This window comes from Pseudopipra pipra, chromosome 5 (genome assembly GCF_036250125.1).
Source record: "Pseudopipra pipra isolate bDixPip1 chromosome 5, bDixPip1.hap1, whole genome shotgun sequence".
Classification (NCBI taxonomy): Eukaryota; Metazoa; Chordata; class Aves; order Passeriformes; family Pipridae; genus Pseudopipra; species Pseudopipra pipra.
Window position 1 is genome coordinate 41,999,507 of NC_087553.1, and position 18,750 is coordinate 42,018,256.

At 39.5% G+C, this 18,750-nt stretch overlaps 2 protein-coding genes across 3 annotated transcripts in view; both read right to left on the bottom strand.

The window, feature by feature from the left end:
- The window catches only part of RASSF3 (Ras association domain family member 3), a 110,998-nt gene extending 106,313 nt beyond the window's left edge, over positions 1-4,685 (bottom strand). The window contains exon 1 of the mRNA XM_064655784.1: positions 4,516-4,685. The gene's annotated coding sequence lies outside the window, so the exon portion shown is untranslated. The remainder of the gene's footprint in view (positions 1-4,515) is intronic.
- Positions 4,686-6,666: 1,981 nt separating this feature from the next.
- TBK1 (TANK binding kinase 1) overlaps positions 6,667-18,750 on the bottom strand; it is a 30,168-nt gene continuing 18,084 nt past the window's right edge. For both annotated transcript variants that reach the window (XM_064655777.1, XM_064655778.1), the window contains exons 13-21: positions 16,179-16,257; positions 15,178-15,299; positions 14,976-15,052; positions 14,591-14,630; positions 12,192-12,293; positions 12,006-12,102; positions 10,875-10,981; positions 10,497-10,568; positions 6,667-9,724 (exon numbers count right to left, since the gene is read on the bottom strand). In XM_064655777.1, coding sequence (XP_064511847.1) covers positions 9,673-9,724; positions 10,497-10,568; positions 10,875-10,981; positions 12,006-12,102; positions 12,192-12,293; positions 14,591-14,630; positions 14,976-15,052; positions 15,178-15,299; positions 16,179-16,257 — 748 coding nt within the window. In that variant the 3' untranslated portion in view covers positions 6,667-9,672. The remainder of the gene's footprint in view (positions 9,725-10,496; positions 10,569-10,874; positions 10,982-12,005; positions 12,103-12,191; positions 12,294-14,590; positions 14,631-14,975; positions 15,053-15,177; positions 15,300-16,178; positions 16,258-18,750) is intronic.

Here is an 18,750-nt window from a genome sequence, read left to right on the forward strand (position 1 = left end):
CTCTGCACTTTATGCTCTATAAGGGAATCTATTTCTTTGTCATTCCTGACAATTAGGAGGCATATAGATAATATACTCTACTTTTTTCCAAGGTTTTTGTTCTGAGCTTTGCTTGTTTTTACAGATATTTAAAAATCCCTGTAGTAGGAGAGCTATATCACACATTAAAACATAACACCTCTGTTCTTCAGCTGCACTAAACCAGGAGTCAGCTATGAAATATTCAGAGCCAATATAAAAACATGTTAGAAACTGAACGAGGCCCCCACCAAACTACCCATTTCAGCAGGGAAAAACCAACCAGAAGGGCCTGACAGACCCTGACACTAAGCTATATACTTTACAAGGGAAAGTCATTCAAAAAACAAAGTCCAAAAAATGCGTAAAAGAACGATGTAGAGAAGATTCAGTGAACAAAGCTGAAATGCCTGCCTGGTAGATTTGAGAGCAGTCCTATCTGCTCCCATGGGCTTCTGCACCTCTGCAGAGCACCTTGCAACTGGAGAGGCTTCTCTGCTGGGACAGTGGCGTCTGCCTGCGCGTGGATCACACGACACCCAGGTACCATTACAGGCATAATGCTGCAGTAGCGCTATAGGCAAGCAGGAAACAGGCTGGGGGACATCACTTCCAACTACTGCTTAAAGCATACCCACTGACTTGATGCTCATCAATTGCACTTTTATAAAGGACTCTAACCACCAGAAATCTGACAGAAATACTCTATTTTTTCCATTAGCAGGCAACCTTTTACAGGCCACTTAACAAATACTTGTGAGTCTCTGCCTCAGGTCCTTACAGTATTACGATGTCCTGGTCTTCTCACTCCTGCAGCCCCTCCAAGCTTGCCACACAAACTTAGAATGTACACCAATACATATGTTGTTGCATGGGCAATATACAGTTGGTTGGTAAGAGTAATAAATATCAGTTCACCAGTGCTTTTAATGAAATCCACGAATTCCCAACCATGTCTTATCACTAAATACAGAAAAGGAGCAATCTGGTTTCCATGGCACATCTAAACACCATCTGCTTAAATAATACCTTATAAAGTTTGAAATGAAAGTCATGTAGGACCTATAATATCTCTATATTCTCTTAAATGAAGAATAAAACTTCTGAAAAGGCCTAGCAACATTTCCATTTGGTTCAATGAAAAAGTGTAAAATATAAAGCAAAAGTTACAGAAATTAACTAGGGAGTCCAGAGCAAGTAGTCCACAAAGTAATTCCTTTCACACTCCCACCACCTATGTACACCCAGTCTGTTGACCAGACTGTCGGGAAAGTAAGACTGTTCAGAAACTGAATTCCAAAGCCTGGAAGTACAGACTTCCATCTAAAATCATGAGAAATGCCTCATTTTTCAAATGCCAAATGACATGGCGAAACAACACAAGAACCCCAGTTTAACTACACTACCTAACATTACAGACCATCAATAAAATATAAGAAAACAAGATTTTTCACTCCAGACCACTCTTCAATTGAAAGAAAAACTGAATGCTGGAAAAGAAAAAACCCTCTTTACTGTACACCATTCCATTGTATAACATGGAATAATCCTGACTGCTTCTGTTTCAAATGACTTTGTGCAGAGAAGTCAGGCCAGGCAATGGAATTCTGCATCTGCACCAGATTTTTACCGCAAATAATAGAGGTGAAAAGGTGAATAGCAGAGCAAGTCTGGACTGCTAAACCAATTAAGCCTCTCTTGAAAAGGAATCCAAAACAACAGCAAGAGGTCAGATACTACAAAGCATCCTTTTCAGAGGTATTTCATTACACTTGGCTTTCTTCCTGGGCTGGGGTCCAGAAATATCAGCACTGCCTTATTTTTTTTCAAGAAATAAGTTGCTTGAATAATGTGCACCTTGTGCACTGCATTAGAACAGACAATCATTCATCTCCTTGACATTTTTTTTCTGTTCTGATCTCTCTTCCCTGAATTAAATGAAAGTATTTTTTCATTTTTTAGCAGAAGCCTAAAAACAAACTTGTGAATTACAAACAAAAATCTCACAAAAGGCAGAAAGACTTTTTTTCAGTAGTTCTTTATTCACTCCAGGGATCCCACCTCACTTTATGATGTGTACAAAACCCCAAAGATGACCACAGCCACACTGAAAAATGGTAAGAGTAAAGTCTAGCCTCTGCTGAAGTTCAGCTCAGTAATTTTTCCAATCACTGTGGGGAAGGCAGAACAGAGATACTCAAAGAAAACACCATTCTCATAAAGAAGTCACAGATCTTTTCTTTTAGAAAAAAGGTCTGTATCTAAGTACTTTAAAATTACTCTTTTGATGTGCTCTTTGACTGCATCCCTATCCCAGAGGAAATTTCTCATGGCTCTTAATTCTTGTCACCAAATTCACCACCTTTGACTTTGATTATGTCTGACGGCAATGATCTAGTGAGGATTGACTTCAATCAATACTCAGAGACGGTAACTTAAATAAATATAATACTATGTCTGTGACTCAGAATCATGACAATTCAGTACGTTCCTCCCTCTTTATCAGCAGTGGGCCATCTGGAAGATGCTGTTGCTTTTTAAACGATATAAAATTAACTTCTCTACCACTTGTGGCCTCTGGAAAACACAGGGTTATCTGGGAACCATCCAGCACTATGACACTTTGCCAGGCAGATTAAAATCTTTGAAAGGTACTTACAATTTTAACCTCCATTATAATCTCTGCTTCCCAAGGGATACCCAAAGGAGACAATGGCATTTTTATGGAGGCTACCACAAATTCAGCTGTAGTCTTGGATGTATCCAAATCAGCTCTCAAGGCCAGTTTAGACACACTTTAGATGTTGAGCACAACAGTGTCTGCCTGCTTCCCAAAGCAGGGGGCATCTTCCTGTCCTATATTTGCTTACAGAAGAGCCGGTGACTACGGGTGCAGACTGACGTTTGGCCACCGAGTGGATTTAGCAGCTCTGAGCCAGGAGGGCAGCCGGTCACATGCTCCTTCCAGCCACTGAGCTGTCCTGACTCAGTCACTCTTTTGTTGCCCTGAGCCAATTTTTCAGCCAGATCTGTTCATCAATCTGGCTTGCTGGTTGTACCTGCAAACTGGGCAAGAACAGAGGTTCTCACAGCAATTCTTGTTGCTTTAGTTGTTTCCTTTAATCTCCATAGCACTTTACAGCTTCTAAATACTATATTCATGCTAGATCATAAAAGTTGAATGTTTCCTCTGCTACTTAAAAAGCAATTTAAGAGAGCAGCTTGAAATAATATGCCTCATAAAAATGGAGCTTGTCACAGAGGAGAAGGGAAAAGCATTGTAAACTGTAATCGTTCTGAGAAAATGTTGCTGGAAGATACATAATCCAATGTGACACTTGAAGTCCTTGTCATGGAGCATTTGATCATAAAAGAAAAAATATTACTTCTAAGGTCTATTTTCACATCAGTGCACTACAGATCCTGTCAGAACAAACAGTGCACTAATGCAAATGATAAATAAAAAATATTTTATTTTCACAGTCAAAGTATTTCCATTCCCAGAGTAACTGTAAAAATAGAGCTGTTGAAAGTGAATGTAACTGTGAGAACACTGTCTCATAACAGAAATTTTATATATCAGCAGAAGACAATATGACGTTACTACATCTCCTTAAGACAGAAAAAAATAAAAGATTGACCTTTCTTTCCCACCTTGTGTTTCAAATATCAGCTGTTAAACAAAGAGTGACATAAATCAAAACAAACCACACACCTTAACATGTCACTCCACTAGGGAAAGCACTAGATTGTCCTAGAAAGTGCAGCAGCACTGCAGCCATGGGTGAGGAACAGCCATTGAAGTGAGCACGTCAATGGGGTTCCGTGCTGGAATAACTCTTGGGGTCACCATGAAACCCAACAAGGTGGCCAAAGCCTTTTCAAATCAAAGGATGGCAAAAAGAGGACTTTTCACCAGCACTAGATTATGTATGTTCTCCTACTGTAAAGGACAGGAGCTTGCAGGTGAACAAAATTACTCTATTTTAGAGCATAGCAGTGGTAATGAAAGGGATGGAAAGCAGAAAAGTTGCTTTCTATGAATCAGAGCCCAGAGAGCAAAAGGACATGTACGTGGTGTGTACATGGGACGTGGGACACCACAGGAAACAGCCTCCTCCTCCTTCCACCTCACGAACAGGGAGCAGACCGCATGGATTTTGCCGGGGTGGGAGTACACATGAACCCTTCGGAGCAGCACTACCCAGACCTTGTAATACGCGTTACCTTCCTGTCGGGTGGGGACGGACCACTTTTACCTGGATCACACTGCATCCACCCCCATGCCGGCCCGTACTCCCGGCCATACAGCTCCCGCTCGGCACCCCTCGTGCTCCAGCGCTTCACGTGGGGAAACACCGGCCCCCGTCCGGGCCGGGCGAGGAACACGTTTTCTGGGGCGGATCGGAAGACGCCCGCCCTGGCCCCGCGTCTGTCGGCTTTGTGAACCCCGAGGTCTCCCGGCCCCGCCGCTCCCGGCCCCGCGGAGCCGCTCACCCGCGCAGCGCAGGCCCTGCGAGAGGACGAAGCGGCAGCACAGGTCGCACCACGCTCCCGCCGCCGCCGGCCCGAACCGGTGCGGGGGCTCTGGCGGCTGCGCCTCGTCGAAGATGGTGCGGACGTGGCGGGGCCGCGGCGGCGCCGGGCGGCGGCGGCCGCCGAACGCGGGGCCCGGGGCGCCGGCGGGCGCGTCCGGCGGGGAGAGCGGCGGCGAGAGCAGCACCGCCCGGCCCCGCCGCGGCTTCTCCCGCCGGTCCATGCGGAGCGGGGCGCGCCGGCCGCCGCCGCCTCTCCCCGCTTCACGCACGACACCCGCGGGCGAGGGGAGCGGGGAGGCGGCGGAGGGGAAGGAGGCACTGCGCCCGCGTCCTCCCTCGACCTGGCGGCCGCCGCGTCGCTTCCCGAGTCCTCTCGCCGTGAAACGTCTCGCCGGTCTGCCGGCCCCGCGCCCGGGAGGAACAAACTCCGCGTCATTCGGCATAGACGCACTCGGGGATGCTGAAGCAGCCCCTGGCACGGGGGAGCTGGCAAGAGCTGGCGATGCGCTTCAGTAGATTCCCATTAAAATGATATGCCTCAGTGCCTTAAAGCAGCTACTAGGGGAAATGTTTCCCAGGGCTGGACAGCGGTGACATAACCCACACCTGGATGGGGAGGGTAGCCTGGGTGGAAGCCTGGGTAGTCAAAGCGCTCATTCAACACTTGTGTCCGTTTCCAGGAGCAGACCACAACTTGGAACAAGCGCAGCGTGCCCTGTTTGCAACGCATCAGCAGCTCAACCTGCCGCTGCCGACCTTACTTGCCAACAAGCAGCGAAGTTCTCCAAAAGATGTACATCTACAACTACTGCAGACTGGGCAGGTACCAGTGTCAAAATAGCAAACGCCACTGAGGGATACTACCCCTAACGACATTTTTTTTTAATGATCGATGGAACAAATAACAACCCCAAAAAAAAAGCTGTTAAGAGCACAGAAGATTAGGTCGTGAGGCAGCCTTGCCACTAGCAGAACCGGCTACAGGAGCTCCCAACAGTTAACCTGTTCCTATAACCCCTCTTCAAACGATATTGCTTGGTTCCCAGGATAATCTGTTCTGGCACCTGGCCTATCTTTACTAGTAGAAAGATTTTTCCAAATTTGTAAGCTGGATTTTTTTTGTTTCAGGCATTACAGTTTATATTAATAATCTGTAATCCTTTCACTGCAGACATGGTAAATGCTGATCTTCTGTAACAGCCTTTAGATTGATTACCAAAGACTTTTGCTTTCTCCTTCCAATATTCCCTTCTTTCAGCCAACAACTCCCATTTTTTTCCCAGTCCCACTAAGGTGAGTTTTCCAGACCCCAGCCATCCTTTTGTTTTCTCCCCTAAATTATCTTTAAGTGGCCAGTATTCCTTTTAATTTTGAAAGTGTTTTAAAAGGTTAATTTTTAAGTTTAAAAGTGCTCATCATCAGGCTGGTCACAGGCAACCAAGTTTTCCTCTGCACAGACGGGGGTGGGCATGAATCCCACCGTTTTTCAGGTCCTTAGCTAGAAGCCAGCACAGGTGTAGCTAACCAAATGTGGCTACTCAGACCCATTACTGTGCCCTCTCTGGAAGGGATTTCAGAATAACAGCAGGCTGTGCAACTACTTAAGAATAGCTCTGGCTTTAGTTTTACTCAAACAAGTTTATGCAACTGCAGCTTATTCATCTTCTAGCCTTCAAGCATAAAAACCCGCAAAAAGTAATCTTTCTCACTCAGCTTTTTCAATCCTTGCCATACTATTAGATCCAAAACTATTCTATAATTACCATTTCTACTGTGATTAACCAAATTGGTACTGATTGAGCTCCTCCAGTGGTCTGTTTCACACTGAAAAGAGATTAGGATTTTTGCCACCATTACTGAGAACTAATATTGTTCAGAACATATATCAACAAAGTAGTTTAAAAAAAAAATTAAAGTAAAAATGATTAGTCACTCTACCATATCACCTATACTAGTGATTCTGTTGTGCAGGGCACGTTTTCTGGACAGCTGCTGCAATTTGCTACTTCAGATTTCAGGCTTTGTATTGTGCTTACAAGGAAATAAAACTCTTCAGGCAATACTGAAATTACCAGAAGGTGAAATTATGGAAGGGCAGAAGAACACACTGTACAATAAGTGGTTGACAATGTATTTATGCCATTAAATCATTTGCTCATGCATTTTCACAGTTCGTAGGAAGACAGGTTTGTTCAAGTAACAGATAATTAATATATTCAGCTAAACCCCCACAAACCAGTAAACCAGCTTCAGGAGGAAGAACCATATATTATTTTCTATTACTTTTTTTGACAAATCAGTAGCATGACTCATAGCATCAGGACACTTTGAGCAAAAAGTTGATGGTACTGTGCACTACACTTTGACTTGAAAAATTATTTGCTTCATAATAATGTAATCAGTAGATTATGAACTGATTACTTCAAGTTCCTTAGCTACTGCTTCATTAAAATTGCTTTAGAAAAAGAAATTTTAACAAGATTAAGATTGCTGATATATTCAGCAACACTAAACCCGGCAATGTTTAAAATGAACATAAAATATAACAAAATGTTTTCAACCATGTAAAAGAATGCTGCACATATTTCAATATACAGACTATACTGTTACTACAATTAACTTTCTTTTTCAGACTGCTTCAGTATAGATAAGTTAAAATTATATATTCCAACTAACATTTGATTTCTTTCAGGATTAAGAACTTTGAAACAACAAAGTATTACAGACATAATATTGGAAAAAATACAATTTATGCACAGAGTCCAATTCTTGTAATATTTATTCATGTGTTTTACTGACATTCAGTGAGACCGTGTATGTGAATGAACAAATGTACAAGCAGGCACTAAAATATTCCAGTTAGACATGATTCCAGTATTTTAGAACAAAAAATTAAGAATGCCATGGCTAACCAAGGACAGATGAGTGACAAACTGCTGCACTCCTTTTGCATAGCTAGGTTTTTTGGGAGATAGTTTGCAGAGAAAGAAGCTGCTCATATGGGTATAAAAATGTCCGAATTCCCTTTCAATATTTGATTCTCACCAAGAACACTGGAAAGCAGGTCTGGGACATCAAGGCAGTGAATTTCTTCTTCTTTTAGCAATGAAACACTCGATTATAAATTTTGTTAAGTTTCTATCAAAATATTTTAAAAAAATTAAATGGAAATGTTTTGTATTCTGACCTGGACAGATATGCAGGGAATAAGCATCACAAAACTATTGAATGCTATCACAGGTCAGTGTGTTTAGTTTATACCTAAATGTTTCACCATTAATTATAGAAAATTCTAAATATATTTGGTCCAGCTCTACTTACAGATGTAATATACCAAAGAGAAGTACTATTGGACACCACTGAACACTTATGGCCAGGTTTCCAAAAGGAATGAATGAGTCCTGTAATATTTGCATGTTCTTTATCTGAAACAAGTAAGTACACCTGTAAGATCCAAACAAAGGGATGTTTTCTGAGATTTTGCTTGTTTTTCTCTTCTCTTTTTCCTCTCCTACATATTTGGAAGCAGAATCATAGAATCAGCTGGGTTGGAAAAGATCTCTGAGATCACCGAGTCCAACTCCTTATCCGCTGCCACCGTGGTTACTAGACCATTGCACTAAGTGCCACATCCAGTCTCATCTTAAAAACCTCAAGGGACCTCCACCACCTCCCTGGGCAGCCCATTCCAATGCCTGATTACCCTCTCTGTAAAGAATTTCTTCCTAATATCCAACCTAAACCTCCTCTGGCACAGCTTAAGACCATGCCCTCTTGTCTTACTGATAGCTGCCTGGGAGAAGAGACCAACCCCCACCTGGCTACAACCTCCTTTCAGGGAGTTGTAGAGTGAGGAGGTCTCCCTGAGCCTCCTCTTCTCCAGGCTAAACAACCCCAGCTACCTCAGCCTCTTCCTCATAGGGCTTATGCTTGAGTCCCTTCACCAGCCTTGTTGCCCTTCTCTGGACCTGCTCCAGCACCTCAATATCCTTCCTGAACTGAGGGGCCCAGAACTGGACCCAGTACTTGAGGTGTGGCCTCACCAGTGCTGAGTACAGGGGAAGAATCACTTCCCTGGATTGTGTTGGCCACACTGTTCCTGATACTGAAAGTACTAACTACTCATGCTGGAAAATAGAGTCTTACTAAATTTTCCATCTGAGTTTGATATCTCAGTCATAACTCAGCAGTGGGAGTGATCCCTTTTCAAGATCTAGACCAGTAATTTATTTTTCCAATTTTCAGTTACTACTGAAGCATGATGCTATCCAGTCTACTGACTACCCACAAATTGTCCTCCTATGAATTTTTAACCTTTTTTTAAAAATTATACCTGCAAACAAAATCCTGAAAAAGCTATTTTAAGAACCCGCTTCTCTTGTGGTGAGCAATAAGATTACAGGGAAATTCTTAAAGTGCTGTACTCCAAAAAAGGAATTTTGACATTCAGTCTGACATGCTGGAGTGCAAAACTTCCATATACAGAGCAGTCAAATGATTACAGACAACATGGCACTAAATATGAAGAGAGCTTAAAAAAATATTTTGAGTTTTCTTTCTCAAGTAGAAGTGAACTAACAGTTTAGATGTGACGGAAAGAGAAATGCATTTCCGCTCTGTCCTATGCGCTTTTAGTCCCTATTCTCACACTCATTTAAAAACATCTCATTTAAAACATTTGTCATGTTCTGTGATGATCAAAGTCATTCAGCTAGACTAGTGGTTGTTAAAGGAAATCTAAAACACCTTTTATACAAGGGTGTTCTAGAGTTCTCCAAGTCTTCTTGCAGCAAAGACCAAACTGCATTCTGAAAAAAAAGGCAATATTCCAAGCAGACAAATAATTTCATCAACAACACCTTTTCCTTTAGGATTTCCTCAGAAATCCTCCAAGGGGCTCAATTCCCTGCCAGAAGTAATTCTATCCTAAAAGTGACCAAGAAAAGATATATATTTCTTTTATATTTACATCTTATACATATTTACATTTTTTTTAATATTACAGTTGTCGAAGGAAAAAACCCTAGATACAGATTTATTATCTGCCTTTAAATGCCCCAACAGTACTTTTTTCCCTTTGAAAAAATTTACAAGTCCTCTTCCGGTCCTTTGAAAGCTAGATACAGTCCACATTCCGCAGGCCACCATCCGTAGTCAAAGCACCAAATCTAAACAAAAAAATAGTATTTTTTTAGGTGGTTGACTAGATTATAGAATCAACCTTTAATTCATTAGTGGGGTATCCTTTCCCTTGCCACATGCCAACAGAGGCATTTGTACCTAACTTTTGTACGTGCAAAGAGAGAAGAGAGGATGCTTTGGTCCAAGTATGGGACTGGGGGTGGGGAACAAAATATAACTAATTCAGCTTGAAGCTAAACTCTGCTCTACCAGCAACTTACCATGGAGCTTTCGGGAGATGGTTATTTTTATATATTTTATCATCATCACAGAAAAAAAGCAAAGTCAATCTGTATGTGATAACAACAACACCCTCTCAGGATTATAAGAAATGTTTGCCTCTTCGCTTTATTTAAGCAATCTGAAAACTGCAAAATCATTCATTCAGATTGGTATAATTCCACAGTTGTTAAAAATAATGTCTAAAAGCCAGGAGTTAAAAGACATCGCTGGATTGCTGCAACAGTACTGTGTTTAAATTCAGGATTGATTTGTCTATGCAACAGATATTTTTATTAGTTAAACCTAAATAACATGAAACAAAAATGCCACAAAAATGGCTATGTCAGAATGATTTCACAGCAATGTTCCAAGGTTTTGAATAATTTTTTCTTTGTTACACCTCATTTCAATAGTTCAAAATATATTCACAGTTAAAGACATTATAGAATTGTCCCCCAGTTTAAATTCTGGATCTACAAAATGTACCAAATTAAGCCTGTTTTAGTATCAGCCCCAAAAGGGATAACAATTGCTTGCCTTTCCAAAATGTGATTGTTCTCAGCCAGCTCTTTAACAACACCTTCCATCTCCTCCTTTAGTTTCTTCATACTGTAGTAACCAGAAGCAAAAGAGAGGTTACAGTTTTTATATGGATAGTTACCTGCTCTGATCACTCACCACCACGCAGCTTTCAGCAACTTGCCATTACATACAAAATAAGGACAGATAAAAGTTGGTTATTTACCAAAAGATAAACTAGTGCTGTCCCTTACTCACTTGCAAATCTGTACCACCACTTCAGCAATATAAAATTCTTGATCTTAATACAGCAATCACTAAGTCACCTATTTTTTTTTCTATTTCCCTGCATAGAAGGTATACAATATTACATCAATGCCATTAAGAAATTCTTACCCAAGGGTCATTTCCACTAATGTGTTTGAGCTTGGATAGACTGTATTTATTGTATGTTTCATCCCACTCGAAGCTGCAAACATTTTCTGTGGCAGAGCATCTTGTAACTGTAACAGATAAACAGGAAATTTAAGTTACAATATAAGTTGTCATGTATATCTTGATGACCACCTTAAAATCCTTCTTTAAATTCTCCATTGCTATGATACCGATAAAATCATTACAGTACTAAGGTGGCTGATATTCTCCAAGCTGAGATGATCATGGAAAGTTTTGTATTGACACAACTTATTGTTGTGATTTGTTCCGTCTTCTTGTCTAAAACTCTCACAATAAACTCTCAAAATGAAGTATTACATATTTTTTATGTTTGTAAATATCCTAAGGCAACAGGATCATAACAGAGACTTTGGTGGTGCTACTAAAATACAAATAAGAAGTAAAATGCTGCTCTTCACCATTACTTAACTGATTTTAAACTTATCCAGTGCTTTTCTTTCATTTATCTTTCCTCTCTAAAAAATAATTTTACCACATGAAAATATTCTAATTCTCTCAGTTTTGAGGTAATTCTGTTAAGCTTGCATCCTGCAGAGTCAATGCCCAAATTTTAACAAAACAGTTTCTTTCATGTCACCAGCAGCATTAGTTTAACCTATATCCTTTAGCATATATCCCCTAAATCTTAATTATGGAAGTAGTGTTTTTATGCTCCATAAGAGTATTAAGATAATCCTCTAGGTCCTCAGATAATGTTATGGTAACAGTTGCAAAGAACATTTCTCAATGAAACCACATCCATTTGCACAGATTTTTTGGGGGGGAAATGCCAGCATTACCAAAAAAAACCCCAACACAAATCAGCAAAAAACCACAAACCCTGCCAAACTCCCACCCCAAATCCAACCCCCCCTAAACTCCAAAACTGTCATGATTCAAAAAATAACACTACTCTCTAGTCCACTCTGACATCAGCAATGAAGTTACTAGAGACCACACACTGCATCCATGAAGCCCTGTATTTTAATACAACTGCATTAATATAAGACTCACTATAAACACTATTGACATTAAAATATGTAGAAGTCTTTTATCTGTACAAATACTTCACATAACTTTGAAGCATTCTACCTCATTTATATAGTCCTGGTATTTGGACACCTCTTCTTCAATACCAAAACACTGGTTGGTGAGAGCCAGTAACTGTTTCCTTGTGTGAAGCATTTTCCTAAGGGAAAAAAAGTTTGCTTTAAAGAGCTGCCTATATAACAGTGCTACAGTGAATATTACCAAGTATTAAAGAAATCAATAGCTTGCCTTGTCCAGTCCTCAGCTTTGTCCAAAAACGTATCATACTTGCTGACACATTCATCTTTGAAAAGAGCTATGGCTTTTGTAGCATGCAAATACAGCTTCTGCCTGCAACACAGAAACAACCAAAACAGTGTTGTACTGCATTCAGAACCCATTCTTCTAACCTACTTTCTGAAATTTGGAAAAGAGGTTTGTGAACTAAAAATCTGTTCAGCCACCTTTATTCATCCTGTGGCAATGTGTAAGAACTCAACATCCTATAGGAACTGACAGTTTATGTCTCAAAAACATTCCCTAGCAGGGAGAAAAATAAAATTATTTGAAGCATTTAGTTGCAATTATTTGTTAAGAACAAATACTCAGATGTCTTCTTGGAGTTAGTATTTACCCAAGCTGGTATATTTAAGGAAAAGGGATTCTAAATAGAAAGGACAGAAATCCTCATTATTTCTTATTTGCCTACTGCAGATATTTGGAACTTCCAGTATATATGAATAATCCTTTGCACTGAGTAACATATATGCAAGAAAAAGAACAGGAGTTTTATTTCAGTCTAAATTTATGACAAGAGAAAAACACAAGCGGAAAAGGACAGGAAAGCAAAACAAAACCCAGTTCTGGTTAGTGCAGCAGACAGTAATCCCAGTGTAACTGCCTTGCCATGCTGTGCATTGAACCAGTAAGTGAAACTAAGGGATACTGGGACACTACAGTCTAACACCTGTTTCTAGTATTTCATTAAGTCTTGCATGATAGCTACTGGTTAATTAAATTCTTTCTAGAGTGTAGCTGGACTGTTATCAGGAATGCATACCTATCATTCAACTAGAAAAAAACAATTCGAATTGAGTGCTGCTCTCTTGTCTGCTTAGAGGTAAATATTACAAAGGCCAGCTCCAGCTGCTAATAGAGCACAGTCCTTAACAAAAACTACTGCCATTTCTCTCTGAGGTGAATCAAGTAAAGTAAGAGGTACTTAGGATCTCAAATAAACCTGAACAATCTCAAGGAGACACTTGTGGTAGAAAATATACCAGTATTCAAACCCATGAAAATGAAGTCTATTTATTTGAAGTTATTCACATACTAATGCAAGGACATGGTTTGAATAGTAGAAAAATCTCTCTTCTGCTTCCAGTTAACCAATTTAGCTTTCACTATGGGAAAATCAAGGGGCATGCTTGTGAGAAAACAGTGCCCTCTGCATAGCAGCTTTCTATCTGTAGTCATTAGTGAAGCCACACTCATGGTAGCAAGAGCAAGACATTTTAGAGAATTACAGAAATGGTATCTAAATTCATATAGCACTAGAAAAGTCTAGGGAACCACTCTACTGACCAGCCACTAGAAGAATAATTATACATAAGCATCAAGCACAATTTGAGATGGAATCATAGAACGGCTTAAGTTGGAAGAGACCATAAAGATCACCAATGTCCCTCTCATGGAACACTGCCAGGGATGGGGCAGCCACAACTTCTCTGGGCAACCTGTCCCAGTGCCTCACCACCCTCACAGTAAAGAATTTCTTCAATATATCTAACCTAAATTTCCCCTTTCCATATGAAGCCATTATTCCTTGTCCTATCACTACAGTTTCTGATGAAGACTCCCTTTCTGTCTTCCTTGTAGGCCTCCCTTCAGCTACTGGAAGGCTGCCATGAGGGTCTCCATGCAACCCTCTCTTCTCCAAAAAGGATACCCCACCCTGCTTCTGACCATCTGTCCAGAAAGGTGTAGGTTACCCATCTGACTTGTGTCCTACCTGCCTGTCTCAAACACCTTAGGGCAACTTAAATGGCATAGGGAAACTGTGTATGAGGAACCAAATCGATCCTGAGACCAAGTGTAGCAGTGTAGAGTCAGTGGAGCCTAATGGGAGTCTAGACACTCAGTTTACACAAAGACACAATGTGGCCACTTCTCGTAAGTGACAATTTTAAACAGGCAAGGAAAACGGCATTAAAATTTATTTTGCAAGCTATATTTCCTGGAAGATTAAATCATGCTAGAATTTCATTCAGCTAGTACTATATTTTTTATCTGTAGAAAATTATCTCCACTTTAGTTACAAAGTCATTTCAGTCGTACTGAGGGCTGTTTCCTCCCTGAAAAAAAACCAGGAAAAAAAGTGTTCTTCCTATATAACAGTTATGCCCAGATAATGAACAGGTATTTCACATTTAGAAGGTCTATCAGTGAAGAAATGCCACAGCTAGAAAGCACCTCATATCATATCCTGGCACCCCTATGTATTAGGATAGTTAAAAGAAATCTTTTACAAAGCAATCCTAAAGAGGTTATAATTTACAATAAAAATCAGCAGAAGAGGTTACTGGCAAGAGTACCTGACAGACCTGAAAGCAATCATGGTATTTCCCAAAGTTAACTTCAAAACTTACTTGTCAAACTTGTGAATTTGTTCTTCATTATAGGGAAGCCCTAGGATCAGAGCAGACGACAGACATTACCAGTTCAATTCTGTTAGCTGTATTTACGCAAAAGTCAACTGAGTTTACCCATTTCCTATACAGTTTCCTTCTCCTGATAGGTAAAAGTGGTCACTTACTTTTTTTCCTCCTCTCCAGTCTTGCAATTGAAATTTATGATATTAATAGAGGTGTTTCATTCATACGGGCTTTAAGATGGTATCACACAAAGAAAGACCAACAGACATATTCACTGTGGCTAACTCTCCATACCTACCACAAATATCCTAGTCAAACAAAGACTGATCTGTCCTTTACATTACATTTTTTGTTAAAGTGAATCAAATAAGTTACTTACTTCGTTCTGCTTTGTCTTTTTTGAACTGATAATAAATGTCTGTGATGGAAGACAGCAGCGCCTGCAGCCTTTCTGGACTAGAGTGACAAAAGGAAGAAAATGAGACTTAACACATAAACTCAAGTACCTATTAATGAGTTTTATGAACCTCAACTCAATGTAGAATTTGACACATATTAGAACAATAAATACAGTTACTCACTTTCTGTCTTTTGGATGCATGCCTTCCTGATTTGCCCAGCCATCAGCCAGTAAACCACCAGGAGAGAGTTTGGTTTTGATATCTTGAAGACTAGTTTCTATTGTGCCCTGAGAGCTGGAGAGCTACGTAAGAGCAAGAAAATTCAATCTTACCACTAGGTAAAGTGAAAAATTACTCAAGGATTACTTGAGTCCAAACACGTTAATACTACAGACCCATTTATTTCAATGATCTCCATTAAAGAAATATGTCCAATTATCTACCTAGGCTTTTCTAAAAGCAAATAAAGCATGGTATTATTAAAGAAATAATCTTATCTGATGGTGGCATTTCTGTTAATTTAGTTAAATTTTATTATCTTTCAACAGTAAGTTTCAACCTTTCATATATCCCTGATTTACTTCTACACTTGTTCTTTTGGTTTGTTAAGAATTCATATATGGACTATCCACATAATTCATACCTTCCTTTCTCTGCAGTTCATACAACATTCAAAATAAAAATGCAGTCATCACCTTTTGCTTTTACAATGAAGAACTTTATACCTGCTCCCTGGACACCAGTGTGTAAAATTATTTTCAATTTTTCCTTACTTGCCTGGAAACATCATGCGCATTTCAAATCAGATCACTCTGATGTGTGTTTGTGTATGTAACATTTTAGAAAGCCAAGAAAGTAGTTAAAAATTTCTTAAGGAAAGGGAAAATAACAGCAAAGTAAAATATATTTCCAGGTTATAATTCTTTACTTGAGTATTTTAGAAAACGAGACTGTATTTTCAGGAACTTATTTTCACTACACTGAGCTAAAATAAAAGGTTTTACCATGTTTTCAGAAAGATATTCACGTTAGTATGGACATTTTAACAACAACTGGGCAGTCTAGAAATTACATTGAAAATTCAGAGTTGTTTTTCACAGAAACCTGTGTTATCATATATTTGGCTTTTTCTTTAGAAACACCATTTTCAGAATGACACAGAATCTTTGTAAGGTACTTACACGCAACAGCTTTGTGTGTATCTCTGAAATTTCATCCACTTCTGATGCTTCCAAGTTGATCTGCATCAAATTCTCATATCTAACCACCGAAAAAAGCACAGTTAGAGAAAAAAGACAAGCAGTGAACACATTCAAATACTTTTGGAATCCAGGCTGTAACAATAACCGCCTTTTCTTGTCTATAAAATACAGTCTCTGTCAAACAACAACTATGAAACACTGACAGTGTTATGTGGCCCTTAATAATAGAAATATTTTAGTTTTGAAAAAAATATTCCTTGAGTTTTTTTCCTATGTTGGAACTGTAAAAAAGAAATTTGCAGCTTCCATCCCTGAATTCTTTAGTCTAGTCTCATTACTTGTACTTCACAGGCAGTGGAGGACTATTTCCTTTTAATCAAAATACTTAAAATGTTACCAAACTGAAGTTACTTAAAGTAGTCAATGACACATAAACTAATACTTCAGTGCACCAAAATGCTTTTCTAAGGAAACTTACTGGAAAGGCTGTGCTACTGAAAGTTTAAAGGATGGGATAGTAAGACCATCTGTTCATACTGATGCCTTCCATATGACCATAGCTTAAGTGCCAACTTATTCAGGACAATATTTTTCCTGTTGAGTCTCAGGTACCTTTTAATTTTAAAAATACAGTAACAACCAGTTCAACTGTTTTCAAAAATACATACTTTGCTCAAGTTCAATACTTCATTTATCTTTTAAAATAAAAACTTTGCATTGTCATGCTTCAAAGCATAGCCTTGAAAAGGAAGGACAAACAAGAGGACATGTCCTTTGCTAGCCCCATAAAAGTCTTCTGAAGTCAAAAACCTGAAAATCCTGTCCTTTCTTGAGGCCAAAAGATGAATGCAAACACATAGCAAATTCCTGTTCAACATGAGAACTATTCCCGTTCATAAATGAACAATTTTTTTCACATTGCTGCTCTGAAATACTGCTGAATACACTAGAGTTACAAATGAGAACCTACACTGTTTCTTCTGAGCTCTAAGAGGTTTTCTTCTGGCAGAATGAAGGAAAAAACTACATGAACCAAACACAGAGTTCAACGAAAACCAGCCCTGCCAACTAGTGGAAACTGGCTTGAAGAGGCATTTGGATTACCACCTTAATGATTTGTAACTAGGCTACACAGGTGTACTGTTACCTTGCTAGCTACAACTTCACTAGTTTCACTGTTGTGTTTTTGGGTTTTTTTCTGAAGCAAATATAAACTGACACAGCTGGGTTTTAAGGTATGTTTGGCGCACACAGAGCAAATCTGTCAAATCCCTGGGTATCCATAATTACTACATACAAGGTGTTCAATTTGCACATGCATTAGCAGCTCCAACAGGCTTAAGTCTATTCTTAAGTCTACTCTGAAAACCCACTGGCTATAGATGTGTGCACTAATCATCCTATGACCAAGACAGCATTTGGGGAAGAGTGCCACTAGGTTGCATAGGATAACTACACCCATAGGAGAATCCTAAGAAGGGATGGTGTTTGAAGTTCATATCAGACTGAATAAAACACCTCAAAGACAGAGCTACTGCTAGTTTGTGGAAAGACTGAACAAAACACTGTGAGGATTCTTTAAAAGTGGAAAAGAATGTGACTGTAAATTGGACATTGAGTGGAATTTGAAGACTAAACAAAAGTGAGAAGAGAGAAAAAATGATATTTGGAGAGAGAACTGAACAGTGAAATCCTATCTCCTTCAACCTTCTCCTGACTGAGAGAGGTAGGGCAGAACAGTCTGACCAATGGAAAACATTTGCTTCCTCAACATGAAAGACAAGAGAAATAAGTGTCGTCTCTGATCTTTTGAAACCTGGAGGTCTCTTATGCTAAAAGACAATTCTTTAGTTGCCTAATTATAAATTGTGTCAGTTTTACAGGAAGAGCTCTAAAAATCTGTCTGCTGTAGAGACATAAATGGGTCCATATGGGCAACATTAAGATTCTGTGATAAAGACCTCCCATTTGAATTAACCAAAATAGGTAGAAATAATGGTCAAGCACTTCAAATAATGACAGATGTAGAATTTCCTGTGCAGTTTATTTCTGGCGTGCCCACAAGCATGCACCGTGATCTAGTGATATCCTAATGCAGCTTTGTCTTCTGGGGGTGTTTACCTTTTTTTTTCTAAATTGGGTGAGGGGTGGGTTTGGCTTCATTTGCAGCTGCTCTATGTTATATTTCAACAATAAAACTTCTTCCATGCAGAACATGCTATGGTCTTAAAGCTGTGAAAGGGGCAGTATTTAACGTCATACACAACCGAACTCCGTGACAAAGGCACTAGTGAAAGGAAAGCTACTCGATTCTTTGTCCAGGCTTTACTATAGCTTCTAGAGTCAACAACAGCAAATGAGCTGAGTCAGAGAAGAAAAAAGAACACACACAATTACTACTCAATAGTAATTACTTGTTCTCACTAGATTAAGCAGTAAAATTAATACTCTGAGTAAAAGCATACAACTAAATTTGCTTAAGTCATTGCCATCAGAAAATCCATGCTGATTCAAATTTAATTTTTATATGCAAAAACCCTGCAAATAACCA